Consider the following 27,365-nt stretch of genomic DNA (forward strand, 5'->3'; position numbering starts at 1 on the left):
ATATTTTGTAAAACGGAACCGTTAAAAAATATAACTAAATCCTTATTTCTTGACACTACGTTATCTCTCTCTAACCTAATTCCGCGTAACGACAGACGCGAATTGTTATTCCGTTATTGTTCGTAATTTACAGCTTATTAAGAAAGAACCGTTATAATAATAATAATTAATTTGCAAGAATATGGTACAAAAATGTTATGGTGGCACAATCGAAACTTCGCATATACACATAAGCGCGCCAATTTGTCTTAATTTTATTTTACTTATTAAATTTATTAAACAATGCCTATTTCCATTAATTCGTGAACGCGGATGCAAATATTTGTCTACGTAATTATCGTATCACTCAGTAACTTGATGTTTCGTAACTTTATACAATTTTGTCCTTTATTCTCAAGTAATTAAGCATAAATTCCTCTACAGTGTTACCAGCGTCATCTCTTAAATTCATACGGTCATTATCAGTAATAATAGTATCGTTGTACAGTTATAACGTTTAACAGTGATTATGGAGCCGTATAGAAACAAAATTTTGACTAAGAAAATCGTTAGAAATAAACATTTTTGGTTTTTGAAAAGTGGACGGGTTCCGTTGTGGTGTGGAAAGTCGCAGTATGATGTTAGTATGTGTTTTGTTTGTGTACGTTGAGTATGTAGGGGTAAATTTTTTTAAAAACACTTTTTTCATTATATCACATATCTTTTTACTCATAAAAACTTTTATTAGTTTTTCTCGCAAAAGACAATAAAAAAGTCAGTACTTACATTTAAGAGCAATGTCGGCCTAGTGGCTTCAGCTTGACTCTCATCCCTGAGGTCGTAGGTTTGATCCCTGGCTGTGCACCAATGGAATTACTTTCCATGTGCGCATTGGACTTTAGCTCGAACGATGAAAGAAAACACAGTGACGAAACCGGCTTGCCTTAGACCCAAAACGACAACAGCGTGTGTCAGGCACAGGAGGCTGATTACCTTGCCTGTTAGATCTTAAAAAAGATACAGACATCTCAGGCCCAGACATACAAAAAATAATATCTAAATCTATGTATAAACCGAGTTCTGTCCCAAATTTCGAATGAAAACTCCTTAAATTACGCCAGTGATTCCTTTACAAGATAACAAATATTCTCTTACAATATTGAATTTTATTTCACATTAATAACAATAATATTTTACGTTACATACAATAAATAGCATAACCGTTCAATGTCAATAAACATTACAAACTTTAATTAATTTTTCATTTATGTATTCAAAGACGTATTTTTTTATAACATTAAGTAATTATTAAGAAAAACACTGAACAATTTAAAGATGTAAGGCAAAATACAAGTCATATTTCAAATTTTTGTGAGTAATTTGATGATTTACTATAATGATAAGAGATAAGAATCGCGAAGAATGTTTATAAAAGCAAATCCTCTAGATAATTTTACGTTAATGGCGTACATTAAGTACATCGCTAATTATATTTCAAATTAATTTATATTTAATAAATGGAAGTACATATTTAGGCACTTCGTCGTAACATACGATATTAAAAAAAATTAAAAGTCACTCAAATTTTCAACACATGAACTAAGTATATTCCATAAATGGAACCATACGTAATTTTTACGTTCTCCATACATTGTTAAGGAAGCACATACTGTTTTCATTCAATAGTTTGTCGTATATATAATATCTTTCTAAAAAGAGTAAATATTTAGTTGACTTAGGGTCTGTTTTACAATGTATGGATAAAGTACCAAATAGCTATGCAACACAAATTATTCAGAAGATAATAGTTCCGAATAAAAAACTTCGTATTTCATGACGAATAGCCAATCGTCAGACTTATAATCTCGTTGGTTCATCGCTCTTTTGATCTGTCCTTATTGGCCAGTCCATCCGATTACTCTTACTTTTTTTGTTATGGATTAGGAGGAATCTTTTTTTGTTATGGATATAATGTTTAATTTTTTTTTTCAGGTATGCAGCTGTTCCGTTAGCGGTTCAGTGACAAACATATCGACATCATCATCACATAACGAATCTCTACACAACCATCAGTTATTGAATAACTCAGGTACGATTTTTTATTAATTAATTAAGATTTTTTTTTATATCTTAATGGAATAAATAAAATAATAAATCATTTTCAAAATAAGAAATGAAATGAAATCGTTTATTTGCTATGATAGTGGTGCAATTAGATACTACTATACTTTATTTTGGCGTTTAAAGGTGCTATTAATTTTTTTATACTATCACATACTCACCAACTGAGAACCTTCTTTATTGAAGTTAATTAAATATTTTTTACAACCTACTGTACTGTAGATTTGCCCCAAATTTTCACACTCCAAATGTTTTGATATTTTTTATGACCAAAATAAAATTTTCGTATTGTTTAGGCCCAATATACGGGAACCTACTTTCCTCCGGTGGTAAACCACTGTCGTCCCCAACAGCGCGGCAACAGCAGCAGCTAGCCGCAATCCAGGCGGCAAATGCGAGACGACATCCGCCGGAAGTGCCGAAACGGACAAGTAGTATTACACTCAAGTAAGTTGGTAAAATTGTTTTAAGTAAACTAAGTTTTAACTAAAATATTTATGTGATGATTCATAATTTGACTACATACGTGTGATTTGGATATGTTTCGAGTTTACGTGTAAAGTAAAATTATTAAAAAATGTAAATAATATAAAATTAAAAATAAGAATATTTGTTAAGAAGTTGATTTTTTTTCAGGAACAATCCTTTTTTCGCCTTATATTTATTTAAATAAACTTTGTATTCATCGGTTACATTTGCTTCACTCATACTCCATAAAATTCGTCATATACCGTTGTTATTTACGGGTAAACAAAAAATTACGAATTTTTTTCGTGTTCATATTGCTTAGGTCCACCAGCCAAATCTAAGAAGCAACCCATACAATGTAATATATATATATACTAAGAATTAAATACGTTTGTCCCCAGTGCGGAGAGCCCCGTGTCGCTCCGAAGAGCGGAGTGCGGCGGTGCGGTGGTGAGAGGGGGGTCTATGTCCTCCGTACAGTCCTCGTCTTCATCATCGTCTCAGGAGCACAGGCATTACCATCAGGTGTACCAACCTAGGCAACAGGTATATTTTTATTACATTAAAATATTCTATACCATATTTAATGATAGCTTCAACTGATATATTGAAAATAAATGCTTAAAACTTAAAATATCACATCACATCTTAGAAAATATACAACAACTTATTAATACGCTTATGTAATAATAATTTGTTTCAAAAATTATATTTTTCTAGGAGCCCCACATCCACATTCAAGAACCGCAGTTCCAGCACACTCGTACTGCGTCTGGTACGCTCTATGAAGCTGACAGGTTCAATGTCTGGAAGAGACAGGACGCTCCACCATACTATGAATCCCCGCCTGCCGCTGCATGTTGTCGACCGCAGCATGAGCATCAGCATACCCATCAACAGCCTTTGAAGGTAATAACTAAACATGACTGCCGGTCCACTATTAATATATTTTTTGTTAGAAAATCACTTGGAGTTTCCATATTTGGTTTCCAATTAAATCCAATATATTTTTCCATATAACAATAAATCTTATTGTTCATATTTAGTACATGGTCCTTCGGGCCGGATAGCACCTTATCTACATGCGTTCAATTGTTTTTTAGGTATCAGAAACTGTACGTAAACGTCAGTATCGTGTGGGTTTAAATCTATTTAACAAAAAACCGGAGCGTGGTATTGGCTATTTGATCTCACGTGGTTTCCTGGAGAACTCTCCGAGAGGAGTAGCAAGATTCCTCATCACCAGGAAAGGGCTAAGCAAGCAGATGATTGGAGAATATCTTGGAAACCTGCAGAACCAGTTCAACATGGCTGCATTAGAGTGAGTACATAATTTTTTTTATTTAGCTTTGCACTTTGATTAAACGAAAAAGCGATATCAGTGTTTTCTAACAAAGAAATAGATTTGTTTTTATTTATTGAACACTTGCTCGTACTCTTAAAGAGATATCATATTTCAAACAGAAAAGGCCGATAAAGAAGTTGCCCCATACTCGATGACCAAATTAAATACGTAAATTTTCTTTGTTTTCTAGATGTTTCGTAAACGAGCTGGATCTATCCGGTATGGCGGTAGACGTGGCACTGCGCAGGTATCAGGCACATTTCCGTTTGCCAGGGGAGGCACAAAAGATCGAGAGGCTGGTAGAGGCATTCGCAAGGCGCTACTGCGTGTGCAATCCAGACTTCGTACAAAGGCTTCGTACTCAGGATACGGTATGATCTTTTATATGTAACTTCGTCTTACATCATAAAAAATCATTTTTATAGAAAACTGGATTGAAAAGGATTTGATTAATCAAAAAAAATTGCAGCAAGAAACTCAAAATTATTTGAGGTTGGGAGAAACCAAACAATACATAGTAGCGATGATGCATTTAAAGGCTTTGCAGCGAATTCATCAATTCTAATCTATTTGGTTTTGATTAATTTTAACGTTTTAATATGTTTGGTTCAATCACACATCAGCCGACGAAAATTTATTTTTATATAAATAAAAAAATAATAATACATGTTTATCGTTCAAAGAAAATCATTATATTTATAATCTTTTTTCAGATATTCGTTTTAGCGTTCGCAATCATAATGCTAAACACCGATTTGCATACACCGAATCTCAAACCGGAAGCTCGAATGTCACTCGATGACTTTGTTCGCAACTTGCGAGGCATCGACGACTGTGGAGACATCGACAGGGACATGTTGGCTGGCATCTATGAGCGGGTGAAGTCAAGCGAATTTAGACCCGGCAGCGATCATGTTACTCAGGTAATAAGAGCTACTTTTCTATCTAAAATATATTATTCCCCAACCTGACTGAGCTAAACACTAGACAATTGTAGGCTATACTGAAAAAAATAAGAAATATTGGGCAAAAATTAAAATTGTATATGTCGCAGTGAAGTAGTTAAATCAGAGAGTTAATTGAATCTCTAGACAGGTAATTAATTAAAGATCGTTATTCATTCAGATCGCTAAGATTTTGATTTAAATAAAGCAGCATCGAAAACGTTTAACTATCTGTCTGAACGAAAGCCAGCGAGTTGATTAAAAATATAAAACAAGATTAAAAATATAAAGAAAGAGCTGCTTTACTGAACAAATTTTTCCAGAGTTTCTGGAACAGTGAGTTCAAAAAATGCAAATTTTATTAAAAATTAGTTAAATGTTAAACAATATATATTATTGACTTGCATATATATTCTTCTAACATTACTATTATACAGATTAAAACTTTTTACATTTATAAAACGGTTTTTTTACCACTACTTAGCGACTAGGATCTAAATATTCAATATGAAAAGATTAAATAATAATCAATTTATTTGTATACATATTTCAGGTGATGAAAGTCCAAGCCACGATAGTTGGGAAGAAGCCGCATTTAGCCCTTCCTCACCGTCGCCTGGTTTGCTATTGCCGTCTCTACGAAATACCTGACATACATAAGAAGGAACGCCCGGGGGTTCATCAGAGAGAGGTATTTATTTGTATTCAATGAGATGCCGAGGCTTTGTAGCCCTTTTATTGATAGAAGACTTTAATTTGTTACACAGTTTTTCTTTTAATACATACATACATTACATACAATGTACTAATAGTCTCTGTAGTTATTTTAAAAACGCTTATTAAAAGTTTTAAAAGATTGAAGTCCTTTCAAAAGATACGTACGTATATTAACTATTTTTTACAAAACAGGTGTTCCTATTCAATGATCTCCTGGTGATAACCAAGATATTCAGCAAGAAGAAGTCCTCAGTCACCTACACGTTCAGGCAATCATTCCCGCTGTGCGCGATGCTGGTGAATCTCTTCTCGGTTCCACGTAAGTAAAATGATGTATATAAAGATTTGCACACTAAACGTATTAAAAAATTAAGCATTAAACATTGCAATAATTGTATTTGTTTAATAATAATAAAATCCCCAAGAAATTTTATAAATAAATAAAAAACATAAAATGGTCCTTCGATCCAGATTACCCGTTCGGCATACGCTTATCCCGTCGCGTGGACGGACGCAGACTGGCAACATTCAATGCGCGTAATGAGCACGACCGTTGCAAATTCGCTGAAGATCTGCGCGAGAGCATCGCCGAAATGGATGAAATGGAGGCCATGAGGATCGAAGCTGAATTGAACAGGGGAAAGGGCAGGGGTACGAATAATAGTGCTAGGAATGGTGAGTTGTTTTCTTCAAGGATTTTGAAAAATTAATTTTTTTTTGGACTGTCAAATTCTCTTGCTTATTATTACTTATTAATATATTGTTTATGTATTAGTATTATTATTAGCAATTTGTATGATGTTTCTCGCTCATTTAACTAATGATATTTCAGTTATGGAGAATCGTGACAGTGGAGTAGCTGATGTGGAAATCGATCACCAACAATGTATTGATCATATGCATGCTCACGGGTAAGTTTTTTTTAAATTTATATTTTTATTAAAACAAAAAACCCAATTTAAACTATTCAAAGGGAAGAAATATTATTTAAATATAATTTTATTGGTACTGAAACGATTAATCAACATTTTTAGCGTGGTGCCCCCGCCCCCGTCGTGCCCTGCCCCCATGGCCCCTCGCCCGGCCGGTGGAGGCTGCCCGCCTACCGCAGTTATCAAGAGAAACGTTCTCAGCAACTCGCTGGTTGATATCAATGATCCTGGTATGTATTTAGTCATTGGATTATTAAAATATTGGAAATTTTAAGAAGAATAATGAACATACAGAAAAGAAAAAGTAGTATCCTTACATATAGGAAATATATATTTTTTTAATTTTATTGAAAAAGGCTTGCTAACACTCGGCACACTGTTACATCAATGAAATAACCACAGTCCACAGAATATATATAATATATATGTATTTGTTTTGTTTAATATTTGTATGATCTCTTTGTATTTGTCATGTTTACCTATAAGTGTTTGAATAAAAATAGTATTCTGTGGACTGTGGTTATTTATATATATATATATATATATATGTATATATATATATATATGTATATATATCTTGTGTGCGTGTGTATGTGACTGAACTCCTCCTAAACGACTGGACCGATTTAGACGAAATTTTTTGTGTGTGTTCAAGGGGATCTGGGAATGGTTTAGATTCACAATTTTTAATTAATTTTCAATTTATTAGTGGTTGTTGATTTTGAATGTTTTACATTGGATCCGACAGACGGCGCTACCATCGCAGTGTCAAATTTTAAATAATATTCGAATTTTAATTTTAGTCTGTCCCGAAATTTAAAAAAAAGTTTTGTTATCATTGTGTTATATCGTGTGTGACCATGTGCTGGATCGTTAGATATTGCCATAACATTTGAATAATAATTTTCATCAAAATGGCTTATTAAAAATTGAAATTTTGAAATTAAAGACGTGTAGACAGGACAACGTCTGTCGGATCCGCTAGTATATGTATATATATATGTATAAAGAAACAGCTTTTTATGAAAAAAATTAACAAGTCGTTACAGAATATTTTAAATCTTTATGAATAATTATTTCCAAATTCCAGTGGCCCTGGCAGCCGAGCGTCTCCAGCGCCGTGGGTCAGTGGGGTCCCTGGACAGCGGCATGTCCGTCTCTTTCCAACAGGGCAGCCGCACTGCTCTTCACGCTACGTCACCGCGACACCCACCCGAGCAACGGTCGCCGGGTGAGCGAGCACTTTATTAACCGACCTCAAAAAAGGATGTTAGAGTTCGACCTGTATGATTGGATATTTGAGTATGTTTTTTTTTAGGTTTCCGAGCATGATTGATAGATTTCGTAAGTGCATGTATGATTAAATGTTTGCCCACAAATTTCTTAGTGGTTTTTAATTCCCCTTAAGTAAAGACATTTCGTTTTCAGAAGCCGTAATAAAAAAAAATATTTTTATTTTTTTTACTAAATAAATAATATTTTTGGGATCCAGGCCCCATAAATAAAATTGACTTTATAATTCATTATTATAAAAGTAATTGCATAAGGTTCTTGATATTTACCACCTTGCAAAAGAGGATGTCAGGAAATATTTAAAGTGGGAAAACCTTGACTTTTTTCTTTAAATTATTATGTATTATTTGTCGTTTGTGTACTTATGTTTTCTGATATGTTGTTTCATATACTTTATTTATCAATGTAATCTGTTTTGGCTTTGTATATTGTCTACGTGTAGCTGTAAGATTACTAGTAAATAAATTTAACTTTGCAGTGTTTAGCTTTTAATTCTTTATGCAATTATTTCATTATTATTTACTTTTATAAGATGTAATTTATACCCTTTTTTATTCCAGGACGTATATTTGGCGGTATTTTCCCGGGACGAATACGCAAACTGAGCGCCTCGGGCATCCCCGACACGAAGAGCCAAGTCGGCAAAAGCACAGAAGTGTAATCGCTTCGATTTGGTTACTATTCGATTCTGTAAATCGATTCTGATTCTATTTCTTTGCGCGATCATCGAATCTTTGAAGGGATTCGATCATTTCCAAGTGCCATCCTAATTCCTTTTAGTTTTAGTAGCTTCTGAAAGCTGAAGCACAAACCTCTCGCTTTTACTTAATCGAATTGTATGGGAAGGAGTGAGATAGCATTATTTTTGTCATGCTCTTTGGTGACCGGTTAGGGATTCAGGTACGCGTACGTTGCTTGAAGATTTTAAGAATTAATATAACATTGACGGAAAATGGATAACTGAGATGGGTCCATCTTTTGAATGACATTTACTGTAGATCGAAATAGACAATTTCTATGAAATTTGGAATGAATATTTCTTGATAATTATAGCGTTTTCTTTTCTTGACCTAATAGAGCTGTAAGAAGGCAGGGTTCTGACACAAAAATCAAGATGGCTCAATAAAAGTTACCAGAACGGTTAACCAAAATTAAACTCCATAGTGTTTGAAAAGTTAATGATTACCCGGTTGGGTGTTAGAGTAATTTGTACATACGTTGAGAAATTCACTACAATAGTTTAACATTACTTTCGGCACAAGGTCAAATATGGTTTAACTTTTAGCGGCCATATGTGGCACATTTAAACGAATTTATTCGATCATTGTTGAAATTATTAGATTTAGAAATTAATATCTCGTATTCTAAAATATTGATAGTCGTCCATACCATTCCTTTCAGTCCATTCAGAAGTATATTTATATAGATATTATTTATCCGATTTCAAGATTATTTTTACAACTGTGTTACCTTGGTACCATAGAACGTAGAGTAAGATAAATTATCTATGGATCGTCCTTTTCCGATATAAAAATCTGTCCTTGAATCCGCCATCTTTTTTCCAATTCAAAGCCAAGTTTTGTAATGTACTCGTAATACGATTTACATATATATGTTCTTTCAGTTTAGTTCCAAATATGCCCACGGAGCGCTGTTCAAATATATCATACATTTGTATATTTTCGATTTACGTATTGTTTATGTAACATTTTCAAATAAGTAAAAACTAGATTGTTGACTAGCTAATGTTGAATTTGTAATAGGCTTGTTATTTCTACTATTTGATACGGATAGGAAAAATTCCCTTTCGTGCTGAGCGGGAATTTTGGGAGTTGAAACGCCCTAACGAAACCCGCTTGGTTATTGATAATAATTTCTTTGAAATTTGATATTTAAGAAATTATTATGAATAAATTTTCCTACTTTCAACCCGACTGACTTAGCCAATCGTACAATTATTGTATACGTTTTTGTACTTTGCGCTGTCCATTTTAACGTGAATCTCCATTTAGAGTAAGAATTTAATGTGTCGACTACGGAACTGCTAAAGACTTCTCCACTCAAAAGAATTAGCTATTTACTATTTACGATTTTTATTATGTTTATATTTTTTCTTTACTGCATTTCAAACTCCAACCTAAAAAGTAAGTTATTACAGGGTTACCCTGTAACCGTGTTTCAATTTTTATTGATGGAATGCAGTACAAAGTTACCATTCCAATAAATGATAAAATTTTATTTTGTGATTTTTATTATCTTCAGTATATTTGCAACTCAAACAAGAGTATTAGAATATTATTTTAGCAGGGTTACTCTGTAAAAACGTACTTTTTACAATTTTCTTACATTGTTGGATATCTAAAAACCGGTTCCAATAATTATACCATTTACCATGATTGAGATGAAATTACATGGTAAGCCTACTAAACATAACTGTGTGTCACTTATGATTGGTCTATACTCTAGAGTCACAGTTAATTTTAACCGTCGCTATACCTTTACTTAAACTGTGGTCGACACTCGTTAATATATAAAAATTGTAATGCATTACAATGTAAAAGGAATTGATATAGGGTTTTGTCGTTGAATTTTGAACCTTGTATACTTAACTTTAGGGTCGAACTTGTCAAGCGATTATCTACGGCATTTAACTGTCAATTTGAGGTTCTATGAAGCGCTTTTGTAAATATCGCTTGAAGCCAAAGATAGGTTTGTGTTCACGAGGAGATTTTCACATTACCATACAGATACCAATTGTATTGTTTTTCTGTAATATAAACCTTACTAACTTATGTATGTATATTGAAGAGGATTACTTAATATATATCTTTTAGTTATTGTTATTAGAAATAAAAGCATTCGTCTCTTTATATTGTATAATAATGTTGTTGAGAATTGCTACAACTAAGTCACTTACATTAGTTTTATTTAAAAATGCGAAAGTGTATTTATTTATTAAATATGAATTAACATTCATGATGAGTCTCGGTGTTTTATTTCAATCCTCTCAAACCCAGTCGTTTATGGTTATTTCTAAATTATACTAGGTAGTTTAAATTCAAAATAACTTTATGAATATAAGTAACCAAGTATACTTATGAACTTATGAAAATATGTTAGATTGATTCTAAGGCCCGGCGCCCATTATCGGCATCGGCATGGCTGAGGATTTTAGCTGATAAAAAGCTATATACATTATCTTCATGGCAATAAAGTAGACATTTCGATGATATACGATAAAGATACCGGTTCGATAAGCTTGAGGCTGCTTCGGGATACTTCGGGTTCCTTCGGTAGCGGTAGACGGTTTAGCGGGCGTTGGCCAGGTGGTTCCACATAGCGGTGAAGCGCGAATAATACTGAAATAAAATTCTGAAAAGTGCTTGCATCTATACTCGGAGCGTAACTGTGACGAATCAGGTAATCGCCACGCTTGTAAAGCCTGAGAGAGCCAAAATCAGAGTCTTAATACAATTAAATTCATTATACTTTGTTATAATACAATTACAATTATTATCTTTGGTTATTCTAACTCCTAAGGGATAAAGTAGACTAGCATGAAATGTGTTTTAAGATTAAGACAAACAAAGTAATGTTATGTGAAGATCAAGCATTAGCCTTCCGTGCTTCACACGCCATCTACTTTTAAGTCTAATTTGGCATGCCTTACGATGTTTTCTTGTACAAGCGAGTGTTATGTGGGCACTAAGAAAGACTATTGGTGCAAAGCCGTGGTTCGAACCTACATTTCTCACTGAAACCACTAGAGCAACACTGCTTTTCAATATCTAAATCTTATTTTTAAATAAGGTATGTAATTGAATATAATTCAGAAGATACACCACAATAAAACTAAACATGTAGCAAAAATGTTTTAATTCAAAAATTCAAATTATACAAATAATATGAAAAAGACCTACTTAGTTAAATATACAATAAATAAAATTATGACTAATTGTGCTATACACTAAGTGTATAGTTCGCAGATGCGCTCAAGATTTGGATAAATCGTTGATACATTAAACTATCGTTGCCCCAATAGTGTGTGGCTTCCCGACATTGTGAACATTTTATTAGGAATATCACTTGATCGTCTAAATCAGTATTGAAGTCCCGGAAAAGGGGCATTTTCATCTGCTCTTCTAATGCATATTGAGTCAATGGCTGTAACACATTATGTTTCGCTGAAAATCATATCTAGCGCCTATGATGATGATGATTTCTGTTACGATCTCATGGGGCCGGCTTAGACAGTACCTGCTAGAGTGACATAGATTATTTAAGAAGGTTGTGGACTTTAAGTATTATAGGAGATATATTATATAAGAAATTACTCATAATCAGATATCAGATAGGCATTAAACATTATTTTTTTTAATTGATCAGTTCACAACCGAATATATCAAGTTCTGGATAAGTGAATTGATGCATTAATGTTTAGTATAGTACAATACATACAAAGCGTTGAATACACAATATCCTTTACCTGAATATACGAGTATGTAAGAATTCTTACTTAAATAGTTACAAAAAATAATTAAAATATTTAAAAAATGGTAAAACGTTATATATTTTTGATTCTGATTTGGATTAAAATATTCCTAAAATCAAAGTATTTCTATAGAAAAACTGAACATGTATTGTGGCTGACAGCGATACAGTCACTTGTAAGTCATCACCTCCCAACTCCCCCTTGAGCCAGGCTTAGCACCGAACAGACGGACACACGTGGATAGCTATATAACGATTTGTTTAGCGTAATAGCAAACGTCATTGGTTTTCTAGGCAAAGCGAACAGATGTGGCGAGGAGCCATGAGCAAGGATTAGTTATTTATTTATATATTTTTGGTTTCTGTAAAGGGAGATAAAATATTAAATTGTCTGAGTCCTGTCGGATCTGTCTGTGACGGTAACATTTATTTTGTTATACAAGACGTTTTCAAAGTCATATTTAGTATAGGTACATATAGTTATGATAAGCGTAATATTAAGCCTAAATCAAGAAAGATTTTACGTGTTAGTTGTCACTGTTGGAAATAAACCCAACAGTGACTAGATATTTGAATGAGTTTTAGGATACTTTATATTAAACTTTATTACTGGATAAACTACATGAATTATTTAATTAAAATATTTTATTTAAAAAATTTAAGAGTTATACATGCATCTTTAAATATTTTTTTATTCGTTCATTGGGTTAAAAAGAAACAGACGACAGAATGACTCTTTTTACAGACGCTTTTTTATTGTCTTTCTTATTCACGACTCTATAGATTTCGCTGTTCGTATGTCGCTAGCGGGCTATCGTTGTTCACTTCAGTACTGGAGACCACGTGACAATAGTTACAAGACGATTTTTACCACAATTTTATAAGAATGCTATTTTTTAAGTGACGGGCTTTGGAATCATCTAACTGTAAGTACATTTTCATTTTTAAAATGTTAAATTGGGTTTAATAAAATTATATAACACTTATAAACTTGTGTTTCACATTTAGTTTTATTATTAATATTTGAATATATTCTCAATGCAGTAATTTATGTATTAAAAATTTACCAACCAACAACTTGAATAATTGTTTACCAACTCGTTTAAGCGCTTAAGTTCAGTTCCCTTTGTGCTAAAGGAAAAGTATAATTTAAGTAAAAATATATTTTATTGTTATACCAGGCCGTTTATACTATATATTAAATTAAGTACCTATCACATTCGAGTTAAGTCCAAGATTTAAAATTACACTTTTTTAAACAATATTATTTATATGTTAAACAGCATAATAATGCCATTGATTTTTAATGAACACTACTATTATCTGTGACTATTATATTTATGCACATCACACATCATCCAAAGCACAAACCACAATTTTTATAAAGTTACAATATGTCAAAATTTTCGCGCGAAAACATGGCGTTCATCCGGGGTCGCATACAAAACTGTATCGTAAGAAACAAATTATACTCATTTAGTGATAATTTAATAAACTTAACTAAATTATAGGCATTTAATTCAATTTAACTACAAGTACTAGCAGTTGTGGGCGGTCAATCACCCTCTTATAGCATTATGTTACAAAACATTATGAAGATACAGAGGACTTATGTATTCGTAGATATTAATATAAAATAATCTACGTTTTTTAAATACTTAGTAATTTACAAAATTTATAATTAAATGTTTTAAATTTATTTATAGTAGTCGATATTTTTTAAAGTTAAAAAATACGTTTTTAATTTTTAATATCTCAATAATAACATGAATTCAGTTAATCAGGCTTCTTTTACTAGTGTTTCGCAGGGAATCAAATTCTACACTCTTGATTTGAAATTAAGTAGAAAAACGGTTAACTATTTATTAATAACAATTATTCTTAAGAATTCATATAGAATCTTTATCTTCACCGATCGCTCATACGATATGTCTTTGTTGGAATTTCTATTCCAAAGATGGTACCACCAAATCACATTATTTCCACTCGTGTTAATTATTAAAGAACACTAGGTCACGATATGTGCTGCTTAAATTTCTTCCCATTAGTGTCACGCAAAAACTAGCAGAAGAAGCTTCTTATAAAATTAGTTTTAAGTAGTTTATTTATTATGACATAGATTGAAATAAAGAATACATATGTGAAATTGTTTGTACACCTTGAACGTTATAAAATCAAATTCTGAAAAGTTTAACAATCTTTAAGAAACCAACCATCAAGTTTTTAGCAATTATTTCAGTAGAGCTTGAGAGAGTCAAGTCTTGAAAGAGCAAGTCAAAAAAATCTCCATGTGGGATTATAATACGGAATACTTCACGAATAAGAAAAGTAACAAAACAAATGTATTAATAAAACCAAATGTGTAAACCACATATTAGGTAGTACACACAAATAAAAATAAAGAGAGCAAAACGTTATCCAGAAAGATACAAGATTTCCCGCATTTCGAATTAGAATGGAATATAATATATAGAGCAGTGTTGGTCGTAGGTTCGAACCCCGGCTGTGCACCAATGTACTTTTGTTTCTATGTTTAACATTCGCGCAAACGGTGAAGTAATACATCGTAAGGAAACGGCTTGCCTTGGACCCAAAAATTCGACTACTTGCCTATTAGATTGACAAATCTTTATGAAACAGATACAGAAGTCTGAGGGTCCAGAAAGGTTTTGGCGCAACTGATTTTTTCATAAAATTAATAAAAGCCTCAAAGATTTTTTTAAAAAACAATTAGTTTCTCCTGAAATACTAAAACATTTCAAATGCTTATGGAAACGAGGAAATAGTTTAATTAAATGTCTTTTGTTAAAGATGGAGGAATCTCTAGACGGCCGTGAGAGCCATAGCGCAGCAGGCTTCGACTCAGCAGCCATTTTGAATGATGACGTTTCTCCAACAACTAGCTTTTGCTATAACATCCCTAATTTGTTTAATAGGTATACATTTTTCCGTAATAAAGACTTTTCTAGACTAACGGTGGGCGTGGCAGTTTTGAGGGCAGTCCGACATGAAGATATGTGTCTCTATTGCTTATAATTTTTCCTAATAAGTAGGTCAAACAGTCTTCGTTACATGAGCCATACTTTTTTGCCACTCAGGAACCACTTGCGAACCAACTTCCTCATTAAACGAATTTATTTAACCATTAACTGATTAATTAATAAGATACTATAAAATATTTGATACATGCTTTTAATTACACTTTTAGTTTGGGAGCGGGCTCGCTGTGTGAGCGACCGGAAGCGGAAGTGGAAAATTATGCAGCACAGGAACCCGCTGATGAAGAGAACCACCAATTTGAGGAGGAGGAAGAATATTCACCTAATTCGAGTATGTTATTAACTATTTCACAAATTATTGTTTTAGATAACGCGCAACAATGGTTTTAATAAAGAAGTATATATATTTTTTAAATATAATCTTATGTACATCATAATTATGTGCCTTTTGACTGATCATTTAAGTTAGTTCTACTTTCTGCCTCTCTTAAACTCGAAACGAATCTCTTCAAACTGTCAATATGGTGTCAGCAAACCACAAATTTGTATTATAATTATATTTATTATTAATGTGCATTTACAATTACCCTGCTAATTGTAATGTAACATTTTATCTTATAAAATATTTTAAGGTGGCAAGGCCGGAGATATTCCAAAACGAAAACAACGAAGGTACAGGTGTGTAATTTTTTTATATAAGAATATATATAACATCACTCAATAAGTTGAAAATAATAAAAATTTTGTTGCATTTTATAAATTCGAAATTCCTTGATAGTTCTTTGTGTCTTAAAGGATAATAATCTCGTTCGTTAAGTTTATGTTATGTACTTTTTGACATAGGTTATTATTCAGGTATTATATATTTTACAGAACAACTTTTTCAAATGTACAATTAGAGCAACTAGAGGCTGCATTTCACAAAACCCACTACCCTGATGTGTTCTTCAGGGAGGAGCTGGCAATGAGGATAGATCTGACTGAAGCCAGAGTTCAGGTGAATTATAATTGTTCTGTCACTGAATTATATTGATTTGATGACATTATCCGATTTCCTCACGATTCTTTTCACCGTACGAGCAAAGTTAAATGCGCACATAGAAAGCGAAGGTGCACAGCCGGGACTCAAACCTGGAACCTCAGAGTCGTACGTAACTAGGTACACTTCTCTAGTTTTTTTTGTTTATCTTTCCTTATGTATTTAGAATAAAATAATAAAAACATGAAGTTGGTACACATCTGAATTGTGTTTTACGGTTACTTCTTTTTAACATATCATAATCAAAATGTCATTTTAATGTCCGCAGATGTTTGGTTATAGGTAAAAAACCAGAGATATATGAGAAGATTCGCAAGACTAAAAACATATGTATTTAAATAATCTCAAAATTTGGAAAATGGTTTAGTAGTTTATGAAGTTATTCGTAAACAATATACAATTTTTTCTTCTTGAGCGAAATGAATTAACACATATCTTTCTTCCTAATTGAATTAACACATACATATTTTTCTTTCAGGTGTGGTTTCAAAATCGTCGAGCAAAATGGCGTAAACAACAAAAGGCGGGCTGTGAGCCCTATCCACCCAGGTCTACACGATCACCTGAACAACGATCTCCGTCCTCACTGGCCTTGGAGATGAGAGATTTTATTACAATACCAGGTAATCTTTAAAAATAATCTTCAAATTAAATAAATAAATTTTGCTGATAAGTTCAGAAATACAGATTGACAGTAAATAGAGATTTACAGTTGCAAAAATCAAATATCGATATTTACAAAGGTGCTGTTTTATTTTCGGCGAGATAATCGTTTCGGGTTGTAAAACTATGTGGATGTTGGAATGTCATTTCCGCATTAGGACTAATTTATAAATAACATTAGTGGAACTTTAGTCATTTTTATATTTCCTCAATTTTCCAACACAGTGTCCTCGCCGCAAATAATCAACATGGCCGAAGCTGCGCATCAAAATAGCTACGGAAAGAACAAACAGACCGCTCCAGCTATCCAAATCTCTGCTCTACCATCGAGACAGAACCCACAACTAGATCTACCCTCTTTCTCCATTCCTTTACAGTACAACCTTGGCAGTTTCAAAAAAGCTGACGAGGATGTCCACCTCGATTTAGAATCCCAAGAACAGCCCCAAAACCCATGGGATACAAGAATGATGCCCAACTTCAACCTAATGCATATGAAACCCTTATTAGAAAATAGGGACAATACAGATTTGTCGGAAGTAAAGTATGAGGTGAAAAATGAAAATGTTGGACGATCCTATAATGATCTTCCAATAAATAGAATTGAGTCTGAAGATATCTTAGGAAAAGAAACGGTGAATGAAGGGCAAACAATTTCACCAGATTTTGAAATAGAGAGATATCAATACAATGATGGCGATAAACGTTTTAGAGAACCATTCGACGAATCAATTATGGAAGATGGTAGGAACGACTTTGTGTGCGATGGAGACTTCCTTTGTAAGAATAATTTTGAAAAGATCGATGAAAAGCGAAACGAATTTGAGGAATGCCATTTGCTGGATGGCGAAAGTAGTGTGTCGGTTGGAATGAGTAATTTTGACAATAATTTATAAGTACTGTTGTGTTAATTGTTGTTTATGGTGCATTCTAGTCATTATTTAATTTTCGATTGTTTCCTAATTAAGCTCAGTTATTAGATAATAAATTTAAGCGTTCTTTAAACTTTTTTTTAAATCTTGGAGCAATTATACAAACATCTACTACGTTCGAAAGGGTTCATACATTTTTTAAATCACTCATCGAAATAACTTACGAAAAAATAAAAGCTTTATTTTGTAAATGATCAAAACAGTGTAAAAACCTGAAGTGAAACTGGCTTCATATATAATGTCCCTATTCATACCTAACATTGTCAATAAACCCTTAGGCCTCTCGGCCTACACCCTCTGTCTTCTTTGCCGATGAGTAGTGATGCCTACAGGTTCAAATTTAATGACGTGGAATAAGTGATACCTTTACATTTTTTGTTCCATTATAAACGTATTTTTTGGTAGAAATAGAATAATACATTACGCATTTGAATTAATTGAATAATAATAGTTTAGTTTAAATAAACAACAACAATGAATAATAAATACATAGAGGTACTTTAACAAATCAGACACTAGTCTATAATTTATGGTCAGTCATAAAAGACGCCAAACGTCAAGGGTGTGTCCTGTAATCAACGTAGGCATCCTATTCAATAGTTGCGCCTCAAACGGTACCATACTCTTGCCGTAATTTGTTTCGATTTCTGTAGATCATCGTGATAACTTGTTGTCTATGGTCTTTACAATGAAACTCTATGTCTGGTCTATGACATCGTCAAAAAGGTTTTACGTGGCGTAAATAAAATACAATTTTCAATTTATACTTTATTAGTCGTGTCAAAACTTATCTTAATAAATTATAACGTGAACGATCGTTCACACACAAACAGTCGCCACACAATTACATAGTTACAGTCTGTACACATATAAAAATAGATTCCTTATCCTAGAGGATAGTTTTGTAAATGCCTTAACTTATGATATGAAAACTATATTCAGAGCACCAATTTGTTGATCTAGCGAGGTGTGAGGCAGCTCCCAATTAAAATTCACTAATAATTTTACCGGTTTGCCCTAAACATTGTGAACAAATTTTAGCCTTGAAATAGAAAATAAGTTGATTCTAATTACGATTTAGGTCCGAATAGGAAAACACATCAACAACCTAACCCGTCTTAATATATGCCGATGAGTGGATGACTACAGGTTATATGGACTATAAATTAAATGAAAAAAAAAATCAGGAAATAAATTTGTTAGTAGGCAAAATTTATAGTTATTACCGATGCAATTATGTCTTTGAGAGCCCCCCGCCCTCATACCCCGCAGCCCACAGACATCATACCATACTTTATATTACATTATGTACATCTCAAACCACATAACATAAGGTTTATTACGAAATAAATGTTTGTTTAAAATACATATTCTAAATAAGAAGAGAAACAGAACATCTGAACTAGAAGTCTGATTCGTTTTCCGGTGAAGAATTTCTTGTTGGGCGTTAGAAGTACGATCCGCAGAAAAATGTCTAGTCCATATTGGATGTCGCATTTGAAAGGCCTAACCAGATGCTTGATCCAGCGAAGCATATATAATGAATAGAGTTTAATTATATGGCGTGGAAAACAATATTAAGAAGAATTAAAAAAAAATATTTCGTAATAACCTAGTGTTGTACACCTCAACATCAAGGTACTGCGCAATCATACTTTTCTCATAAAATATTCTGCAGTCTATTGTAAAATTGCTATGGGCATACGAATATGTATTGGAATGTACATTAAATTTATATACAATAATATAGCTGGTAACAGAGCTATTAGCTATAATACTGATCGAGGATTTTGAGATAATTCATTAAAAAAAAATTAAATGCATTAATTGTTGCCAACAAGTGTTATAATTATAAAATTATACTAGCTATTCACATCTTCCAATTAAAATAAGCTCAGCAGTTGAAGAGTATACAGTATTATAAAATATTACTTCTATATTCAGTCATTGTTTTAAATACTCTATATTATATACAAATGTACAGTAGCGCCGTTTTAAGGCGCTAGATGGCGCGCAAACGTAATGCGCTAACTACGAAGTGTAGGTTTGGCGCTAGAGGGCGCGCGAACGAGAAAAAGGCGGCTCGGAGGCCGCTCGCCGCCGTCACACGGCCGTGTGTCGAGGCGAACCCTCTTCTGCGTCTGAGTCTTCGAACTCGCATAAATGGGCCGATAGCTCGCTGCCCGAACCTCCGCCCGCGCCTAACAGCGAGTGTCTTTCCTCTGCAAATAGAAATAACAGTCCAATCACAAAGTAAGTAAGAAAGTATCCAATTACAAAGTTAAATTCCTGCCAAGCTCGTTTACGGGTTTAAAGATTTTTTTTGAGGTATATATGAAAATATTATACATATTTTCTTTAGAAGACATTAAAGTAAGATAACACTATATAGCCCAATTTTTAACTCAAATAATAATAAAACTATGTATATACAATTAATCTTTGTTAATATTAATAGAGTAAGTAACATCTTATTTGATTCGCTCAGAACGCTGCTGTTTATTAAAAAAAAGGAACCAGAGGCAGTAGTGTCAGTTTGCATAACTTATTCATAGTAATTATTGTTATAAAATTTTCTCAGAAGTCGCAATAAAGACAAGGACGCTAAATAATTTTTTTAAAATAGACGAATGGTTTGGTAGTTCAACTTACCGAGCATAGTGATGAGGCTATGAGCGTCCGTTTCACGGCGTACTCTCGTTACGCATTCCCCACCACCCTCCAACCCTTCGCCTTCGCTCGTTAGCCCGAGTTCCTCTGCTAGAAGATACGACGACGCTGTAATTGACAGAATATTGCATTATAGTCATTTTTATTTTTGCATCTTTGTTAGTACTTCACATCTTATGAAGAGGCAGAATTTTTTTATCGAGAGAAACGTAAAGATATAAGGCCTCACCGTCTGTAAAGGGATGCGATTCAAGGTCCTCCGGGGCAGAATCGGTGTCGAGCGGCAGAGGAGGGAGGGGCGGAAGGGGCGGCTGCGGAGAGCGCAGCGGAGATGGTGGCTCCGACGAGTCGAGTCGCTCCGACCCCGGTACCTCGCTGATGCCGGGGAGAGCTCCACCTCCACACCAGTCCGAGCAATCCCAGTGGTACCCGCCCACCAGGTCACCGCCCATGCCGGGGACTGCCGCGCCAACCGCCACGCGACGGGTGCTCGCGGGAGATGGGGCGCGGATTCGTGGTTTGCAATTCTTCAAATCTGTATAAAAATACATCGAAATGTCAATGTCACAACATGACAATGAACTTAGTAAATGTGCCATATTTAGTGGTAATGACATTTACATTTTCTAGCAAAATTAATTTTGAGAATTAGTTTTGACATTACGTCAAGAAATTCATTCATAATTTAGTGAATATCCTTATTTGAACTATCACAACTGAATAGTAAATTCCATAAACATTTATTATGTCAGGGATCCGATTATCAGGAAATAATCGGATCGAGTCAATTGATCGTATATTTTCATTGTTGCTTTGATTAATACTTGAGATGCCTTCTGTTTTTTTTTCAGAATTATAATTTAATTTGATTTCTTTTTTATTATATATCTGTTTCATAATTTAGAACGAATAAAAGTACGAATATTGTTACGACCAATCAGAGATGAGTCGCTGTCTTGACTTCGGAAAGTGCGTGCACGGCAGTTCTGATTGAGTATTCGGTGGAATATTGTGGTGAAGAGACCGTTGGTCCGAGTTGGGTCTATGTGATTTTTGGTTAAGTAGATTGTGATTAAAAGTAAGAAGTAAGCCTGCTCATTATAATTGAAGCTATAAGCGTTGTTTTTATTTGAAATATTAAAAGGAATGCATCTAAATTAAATACTGCACGATAATTAGTGGGGTCCTTTGTTCTGCGATGATACGATCACATTGATGGAGCGAAGATATTTTTCTCTGACAAATACAATATATTATTTAATTCCAACGTTTAGCGTATCTTACCGTTATAGATCTTATTGTCGACAAAGGTATGCAAATGCATCTGCTCGGACCACGGCTTTCGGTCCAGATCGACGTTGAGGTTGAGATTGCGGCGATAATCAGGTGGAAGCCCCTCCAGCTCGTCGCCAGCCGAGCCGTAGGACCGCAACGTCTCTAAGTTGTTGAGCGGAGCCGCACACGACGCCGGGCGTTCACGTCGTACCGCTTCCAGATTAGACAGTTTAGTCACCGGCGGTTTCTCCAGGGCGCTGTTGAGCGGCGGCGGAGGAGGCCGAGTTCGACGGGCTCGTACACAACCCACTACGCCACACAGCAATGCCAGCGCAGCCACAGCACCTACTGCACCTAGCGGCCAGCGAGCATCGAGAGCCCAATGCCATGCAGCTGCTAGAGCGCGCCGTCCGTCAACTGATCCGGCCTCGCCAGCTGTAACGGCATCCGAGTAGAGCGGGTTACCGCAGTTCATTCCGGTCTTATCAGGCGGGCAGAGGCAGCGGAAAGATCCGGGCTCGTTTAGACATGTCGCGCCGTTGAGGCACGGTTCGCCGGCGCACTCGTCTACGTCGTACTGGCACCGAGGCCCGTAGTAGCCTCGACAGCGACACGACGGGCCCCACTCGCCCTCTTCGCAAGCACCACCGTGGGCGCATACGCCCTCTGCACACCAACGCCCACGCTCACAGCGTGCACCCTCGAGTCCTGCGGCGCACGCGCAGCGGAATGAGGCGCCGCCGGCAACGTCACTCTCAGGCGAGCATAAGCCGCCGTGGAGACAGGGCTGCGATGCGCACGGGTCCGTGTCGAGCTCGCAGTCCCGGCCTACGTATCGCGCATGGCAGTCGCAGGTGTAGCCGGATGATACCTCGCGGCACGTCCCGCCGTGCTGGCAGGGTTGGGCGGCACAAGCGCCAGGAGGTGGAAGAGGTGCACAGGTGGTTGCGACCTTCGCCCGAACGCTGCGCACTAGTTGGACTCGCCCATCGCGTGATGTGCCGCCCTCCTCCAATGGTAGCCTCCATCCGCCAACTTTTAAGTCAGATATGCAGCCGTGGAACCCGTAAGTCACCTGAAACAATTTATGATAGTGTTATGACAAAATAAACGCCGTAAAATGATGATTAAGGACACAGAAAGCTTAGTACTTTTAATATGCTTACCTGTTCCGGTGCTAGAGCGTGAACGTGCCGCTGCAGGGCGGCACCTAAGAGTAGCCGGTCTGCACGGACGTCTAAGACGGCGGCCGGGGGCGGAGAGCGCGCCTGCGCCGATCGGCGATCCACCGTCAGACGTGCAACGGCACCGCGACGTTCCAACCGCACCTCGTGCCATGCTCCATCCGCTACGGAGCCACCGGCTCGTAAACGAGCCTCTCCCGCGCCAAGCTCCCAACGCGCTTGAATCACTCCTTCCACCACCTCCAGTATCAAGAAGTCTACGCGCCCGCCGGCCCATAGCAACGTGCCGCGGGGCGCGCGTGTACGCAACCGCAGCGACAGCACCAATTCATCGTCAAGAAGTCGCGCTCCTTCTACCACGCCCCTTTCAACGCGATAAGCCAGATACCCGTCGCCGCCTAGCTGTAAGACCGCAACGGCGGTGTCGTCCGACGGAATCGCCGATGTAACCTCTGCTGCGATCGCTTCGCATCTTTCTCCTGTGTAGCCCGCTGCGCAGGTGCATTCCCCACGCAGCTCGTGTGCCGGCGCAACGAGAGCGAACACGTCGGCGGCAACAACGCGAAGCCGAGCCTCGCGTAGGTGCAGGCGCTCGACACAGACGCCATGCATGCAGCCGCCGCAGGTGGCGCGCAAAAGCTCCTCAACTACGAGGCGACTACGCTCTTCGAGGCGCTCCAAGTGCGCGTGCAGTCGACGCCGGAGCGCGTCGGCCGCCAGTAATCCATCCCCGCCCGGCTCGCGCACGGCGAACGCTACGTCTAGGTCTTGCGCGACTTGTCTCTTCTGTCGTCTTCCACCGTCCTCGGCGGGCTGCACGCTCAGTATGATTACGTCGCTAGGGCCACAATCAGTCGCCTCTCGAACGGCCCGGATGAAACCTTTGCGATGGCTTAGGATGAAATCGACGTCGGTCACTTCTCGGAAACGCACCACAACCGCCTGCGCAAGCATCTCGTCAGTAATCAAGACGATGGAAACTTTAACTATAGCGAAGCCTCGAAACTTTCCGTCATCGACGGTCGCGTTGATTCGATAATCCCCCACGTCGAGGCGAGGGGCTGCTCGTAGAGTCCCATCTGTGGCGTCAACGTCGAATAGGCCGGCCAGTGGGAAGGGGGCCCCGTTTGGCGATGCCAAGGAGTAGCGGAGTGAATCGTAAGCGTCGCGATCCGAAGCGAACACACGGCCAATGACGCCGCCCGGAAATTCGTCAAGGTATGAATTGACAACCACCTCGAGGGGCGTCACCACGGGTGGGTACTGAGACTCCTCTATGATCTGGATATACGCCCACGCATCAGAAAAAAGAGGGGGCGTACCGTTGTCGAACACTCTGACTTGTAGGATGTAGCGGTCTTTTATCCGGTGGTTGAATCGGGTGGCTGAACGCAAATAACCGTCTTGCTCTATTCTAAATGCGCCCATCTCGTTTCCCGTTTGAATATCGAACGTATATGGGGCTCCGTTGGGGCTTGCATCGGCATCGCTCACGACGAACTTTAGTATTGGATGTCCCAGGGATTTGTCCTCTTGAACGACAGCAGAGTAATTGTTTTGGGCGAACAAAGGTGGGTTATCATTGGCATCCATGACTTCGATGTCGACTGTCGCCGTCGATTCTAGAGCGGGAATCCCTCTGTCGGTCGCACGAACCTCGACCACATAGCGCGACGTGGTCTCGCGGTCGAGTTGCGCTAGCACTGACAAGTAGCCGGTGTCGAGATCGATCGCGAAATGGCCGTCGCCGCCGCGAGCTATTGAGTAGGAGATGCGACCATTGTCAGCCGAATCCGCGTCGTCGGCGATAAGCTGCAACACACGAGTGCCAGGTGCTGCATCCTCGCGCACACGCGCCGCGTACGACGACTGTGAGAACGATGGCGCATTGTCATTTCCGTCCAAAATGGTAATGTTCAGAGTAGCGTGGTCGCTAAGCGGAGGCGCACCGCCGTCGACGGCTTGCACGGTCAGGAAGTATTCGCGGCGTCGTTCGAAATCCAGTGGACGGGCGACGGAGAGTACACCGGTGGTCCGATCAAGTGTAAAATCATCGCGGCCGTCGCCGGCGACAAGTGCATAATAGACATCAGCGTTTACACCCGCGTCACGTGATGTTGCGCGTACACGCAGCAATTGGGTGCCGGGAGCATCAAGTTCGGGCACGGCGGCCGCATACTGGCGCAACTCAAATTCGGGTGGGTTGTCGTTGACGTCCGCGACGGTAAGGCGCAGCGTAGCAGTGGCGCTGAGCTGCGGTCGTCCACCGTCAACTGCGCGAACGACAGCTCGCACCTCCGCCTGAGTCTCACGATCGAGTGTCGCTCGCAACGTCACCACACCAGTCTCCGGAACGAGCTCAAAGAATTCATTCTCCTCAATGAAAGAATATCTGACAGAACTGTTTTCACCGAGATCAGCGTCCGTGGCATGGATCTGGAATCAAATCAATAAAAATATATACATTAATATATATATATTTAGAGCCTACTGCTCTAAAAGCGCAGTACACTATGTAGACTACGCATTGTCTCTGCGTAAAGAAAAAGAATCAAGCCGAGTAATTAAGTTGGAGATTTACAATTCGACAAGCCCAGGGGGCTATTTGGTCAAAAGAAGCTGGTATTTGGGAGCACCAGCCAAGAGCGAAGCAGTATTCCTTATGGGGTCGTACTTGAGTCTTGTAAAGCTGCATACGTTGTACCTCAATGAAATATCACTTAGACCAAAACACCCTGCTTTTTGGAAGCCAGTTTGGCTTTTTCCTCCAGATGACTGCGGCATTAAATCTATATATTTAATCGCTCGATAACATATTTTCAAGAAACAAGCAATAACCAACCTTAGCCACAAGCGTTCCGAGTGCGGCATCCTCCGGCAAGGTGACACTGTAGAGAGGCGCGGCAAAGCGAGGAGCGTTATCGTTGACGTCATCAAGGGCTATTTGTAGTTCCGCGCCACAACCCCATTCAGGTCGATCGCGAGTCTGCGCCTGCGCACGTAACTCATATCGTGCTACCGTCTCTCGGTCTAGTGCAGCTGCCACAGTCACCACGCCGGTCTCCTACAATATAAAATAATTTTTTCATCCAAAGAAAGGACTTGGGTCACTCGAAATTTTTATTAACATATATATACGAGAAAGATAGGAGAAAACTTAAAAAATTGGTGATTGTTTAATGTGCAGACGTACCTTATCGATGGTGAAGTGTTCGGCATGTTCCCCGGTGAGGAAGAATCGTAGTCGCGCGTTGTGTGCTTCGTCGGCGTCGCGCGTGAGCAGTTCAGCCACTCGCGTTCCTGGTGGCGCATCTTCAGGCAATCGGGCCCGTAATCTATGTCGCAGGCAGTAAGGCGGGTTGTCGTCGACGTCCAGCACAGATACGCGTACCGTGGCGTAAGCCGTAAATTTTCCGTCTGTGGCCGCTACACGCAGGGAGTATGCGGCCTCAGTTTCGCGGTCGAGCGAACGCGCTACAAAGAGCTCGCCCGATCCGCGTATCTGGAATCGCGCGCGTATATCGCCTTCCGCCACGAAGTAGGCCAGTGTACCAGCTGTGCTATCCGCGTCGCGTACAGCCAGACGTACCACCACAGTGCCTGCTGCTGCGTCCTCGCGAACCTACGACCATATACACTTAGTTTAAATTAAATTTCAAAAGACACGGTAGACAGTAAGGAGTGGCCACTAACATTAACTGAATGAACACAGATGAGATCACAGATAGATTTTTCTAATGACTTTGTACTTTTGCAATCCCACATAATAAAAAATCATTAAACTAAATTGTCAAACATCACGTTTTTACGGGTGGAATTTCGGTATGAAAACAATAAATACCTCGGCCTCATAAACCTCCTGCGTGAATACAGGCGGGCAGTCGTTGTAGTCGATCAGCCGCACAATTAATTCACCCTTTGCTGAACGCGGCTGAGTCCCTTGGTCAGAGGCGCGCAAAGGCAAGCAGTACTCGGCGCGCGATTCGCGGTCCAAAGGACCCGTCACGCGCACCCATCCTCCGGCCTCAACTGCGAAAGGCACCTCTTCGGAACTCTCCAGAGCGAATCGTACCTCGCCGTTCGACCCCGCGTCTGGGTCTTCCGCCATTACTGTTTAGCATCAAATCAATGTCAATACTAAAAAACTTAGTCGTTTGACTTTAAAAAAAAGTGCGTTCGTACAATGTGTGTACATTGTACAGTACAGTACAGTGTACATGTTGGAAGTGAAACTTCTTTGGCAAAATTTTAAGTCTTGTTCTTATTTATACAAATCTAAACTTTAGATTTGAGTCCTGAGACTTAGAGAAAGG

At 37.8% G+C, this 27,365-nt stretch overlaps 3 protein-coding genes across 11 annotated transcripts in view; 2 read left to right on the forward strand and 1 right to left on the reverse strand.

Annotated features, from left to right (window-relative positions):
* LOC111004279 (IQ motif and SEC7 domain-containing protein 2) overlaps window positions 1-10,781 on the forward strand; it is a 132,202-nt gene extending 121,421 nt beyond the window's left edge. For 7 of the 8 annotated variants that reach the window (XM_022275249.2, XM_022275252.2, XM_022275250.2 and 4 more), the window contains 14 exons: window positions 1,972-2,068; window positions 2,397-2,547; window positions 2,970-3,114; window positions 3,289-3,477; window positions 3,672-3,889; window positions 4,104-4,284; window positions 4,627-4,836; window positions 5,411-5,548; window positions 5,767-5,893; window positions 6,046-6,249; window positions 6,407-6,485; window positions 6,609-6,736; window positions 7,597-7,737; window positions 8,360-10,781. In XM_022275249.2, the coding sequence (XP_022130941.1) occupies window positions 1,972-2,068; window positions 2,397-2,547; window positions 2,970-3,114; window positions 3,289-3,477; window positions 3,672-3,889; window positions 4,104-4,284; window positions 4,627-4,836; window positions 5,411-5,548; window positions 5,767-5,893; window positions 6,046-6,249; window positions 6,407-6,485; window positions 6,609-6,736; window positions 7,597-7,737; window positions 8,360-8,460 (2,109 nt within the window). In that variant the 3' untranslated portion in view covers window positions 8,461-10,781. Of the gene's footprint in view, window positions 1-1,971; window positions 2,069-2,396; window positions 2,548-2,969; window positions 3,115-3,288; window positions 3,478-3,671; window positions 3,890-4,103; window positions 4,285-4,626; window positions 4,837-5,410; window positions 5,549-5,766; window positions 5,894-6,045; window positions 6,250-6,406; window positions 6,486-6,608; window positions 6,737-7,596; window positions 7,809-8,359 lie in introns of all 8 variants that reach the window. The other variant, XR_002600607.2, reaches the window with a different exon arrangement.
* A 2,235-nt stretch (window positions 10,782-13,016) lies between these two features.
* On the forward strand, window positions 13,017-17,954 carry LOC111004290. The gene is made up of 7 exons (XM_022275265.2): window positions 13,017-13,216; window positions 15,102-15,226; window positions 15,499-15,620; window positions 15,922-15,967; window positions 16,163-16,286; window positions 16,807-16,951; window positions 17,217-17,954. Exons 2-7 carry the CDS (start codon window positions 15,102-15,104, stop codon window positions 17,885-17,887), a joined length of 1,233 nt encoding a protein of 410 aa, XP_022130957.1. The 5' UTR covers window positions 13,017-13,216; the 3' UTR covers window positions 17,888-17,954.
* Window positions 17,955-18,676: 722 nt separating this feature from the next.
* Window positions 18,677-27,365, reverse strand: part of LOC111004276 (fat-like cadherin-related tumor suppressor homolog) — a 31,514-nt gene continuing 22,825 nt past the window's right edge. For both annotated transcript variants that reach the window (XM_045632100.1, XM_045632099.1), the window contains 8 exons: window positions 26,894-27,162; window positions 26,246-26,674; window positions 25,895-26,116; window positions 23,035-25,488; window positions 21,878-22,943; window positions 20,823-21,128; window positions 20,576-20,701; window positions 18,677-20,145 (listed from right to left, as the gene is read on the reverse strand). In XM_045632100.1, coding sequence (XP_045488056.1) covers window positions 20,027-20,145; window positions 20,576-20,701; window positions 20,823-21,128; window positions 21,878-22,943; window positions 23,035-25,488; window positions 25,895-26,116; window positions 26,246-26,674; window positions 26,894-27,162 — 4,991 coding nt within the window. In that variant the 3' untranslated portion in view covers window positions 18,677-20,026. The remainder of the gene's footprint in view (window positions 20,146-20,575; window positions 20,702-20,822; window positions 21,129-21,877; window positions 22,944-23,034; window positions 25,489-25,894; window positions 26,117-26,245; window positions 26,675-26,893; window positions 27,163-27,365) is intronic.

The sequence above is a fragment of the Pieris rapae genome, chromosome 18 (genome assembly GCF_905147795.1).
Source record: "Pieris rapae chromosome 18, ilPieRapa1.1, whole genome shotgun sequence".
Taxonomy (NCBI): Eukaryota; Metazoa; Arthropoda; class Insecta; order Lepidoptera; family Pieridae; genus Pieris; species Pieris rapae.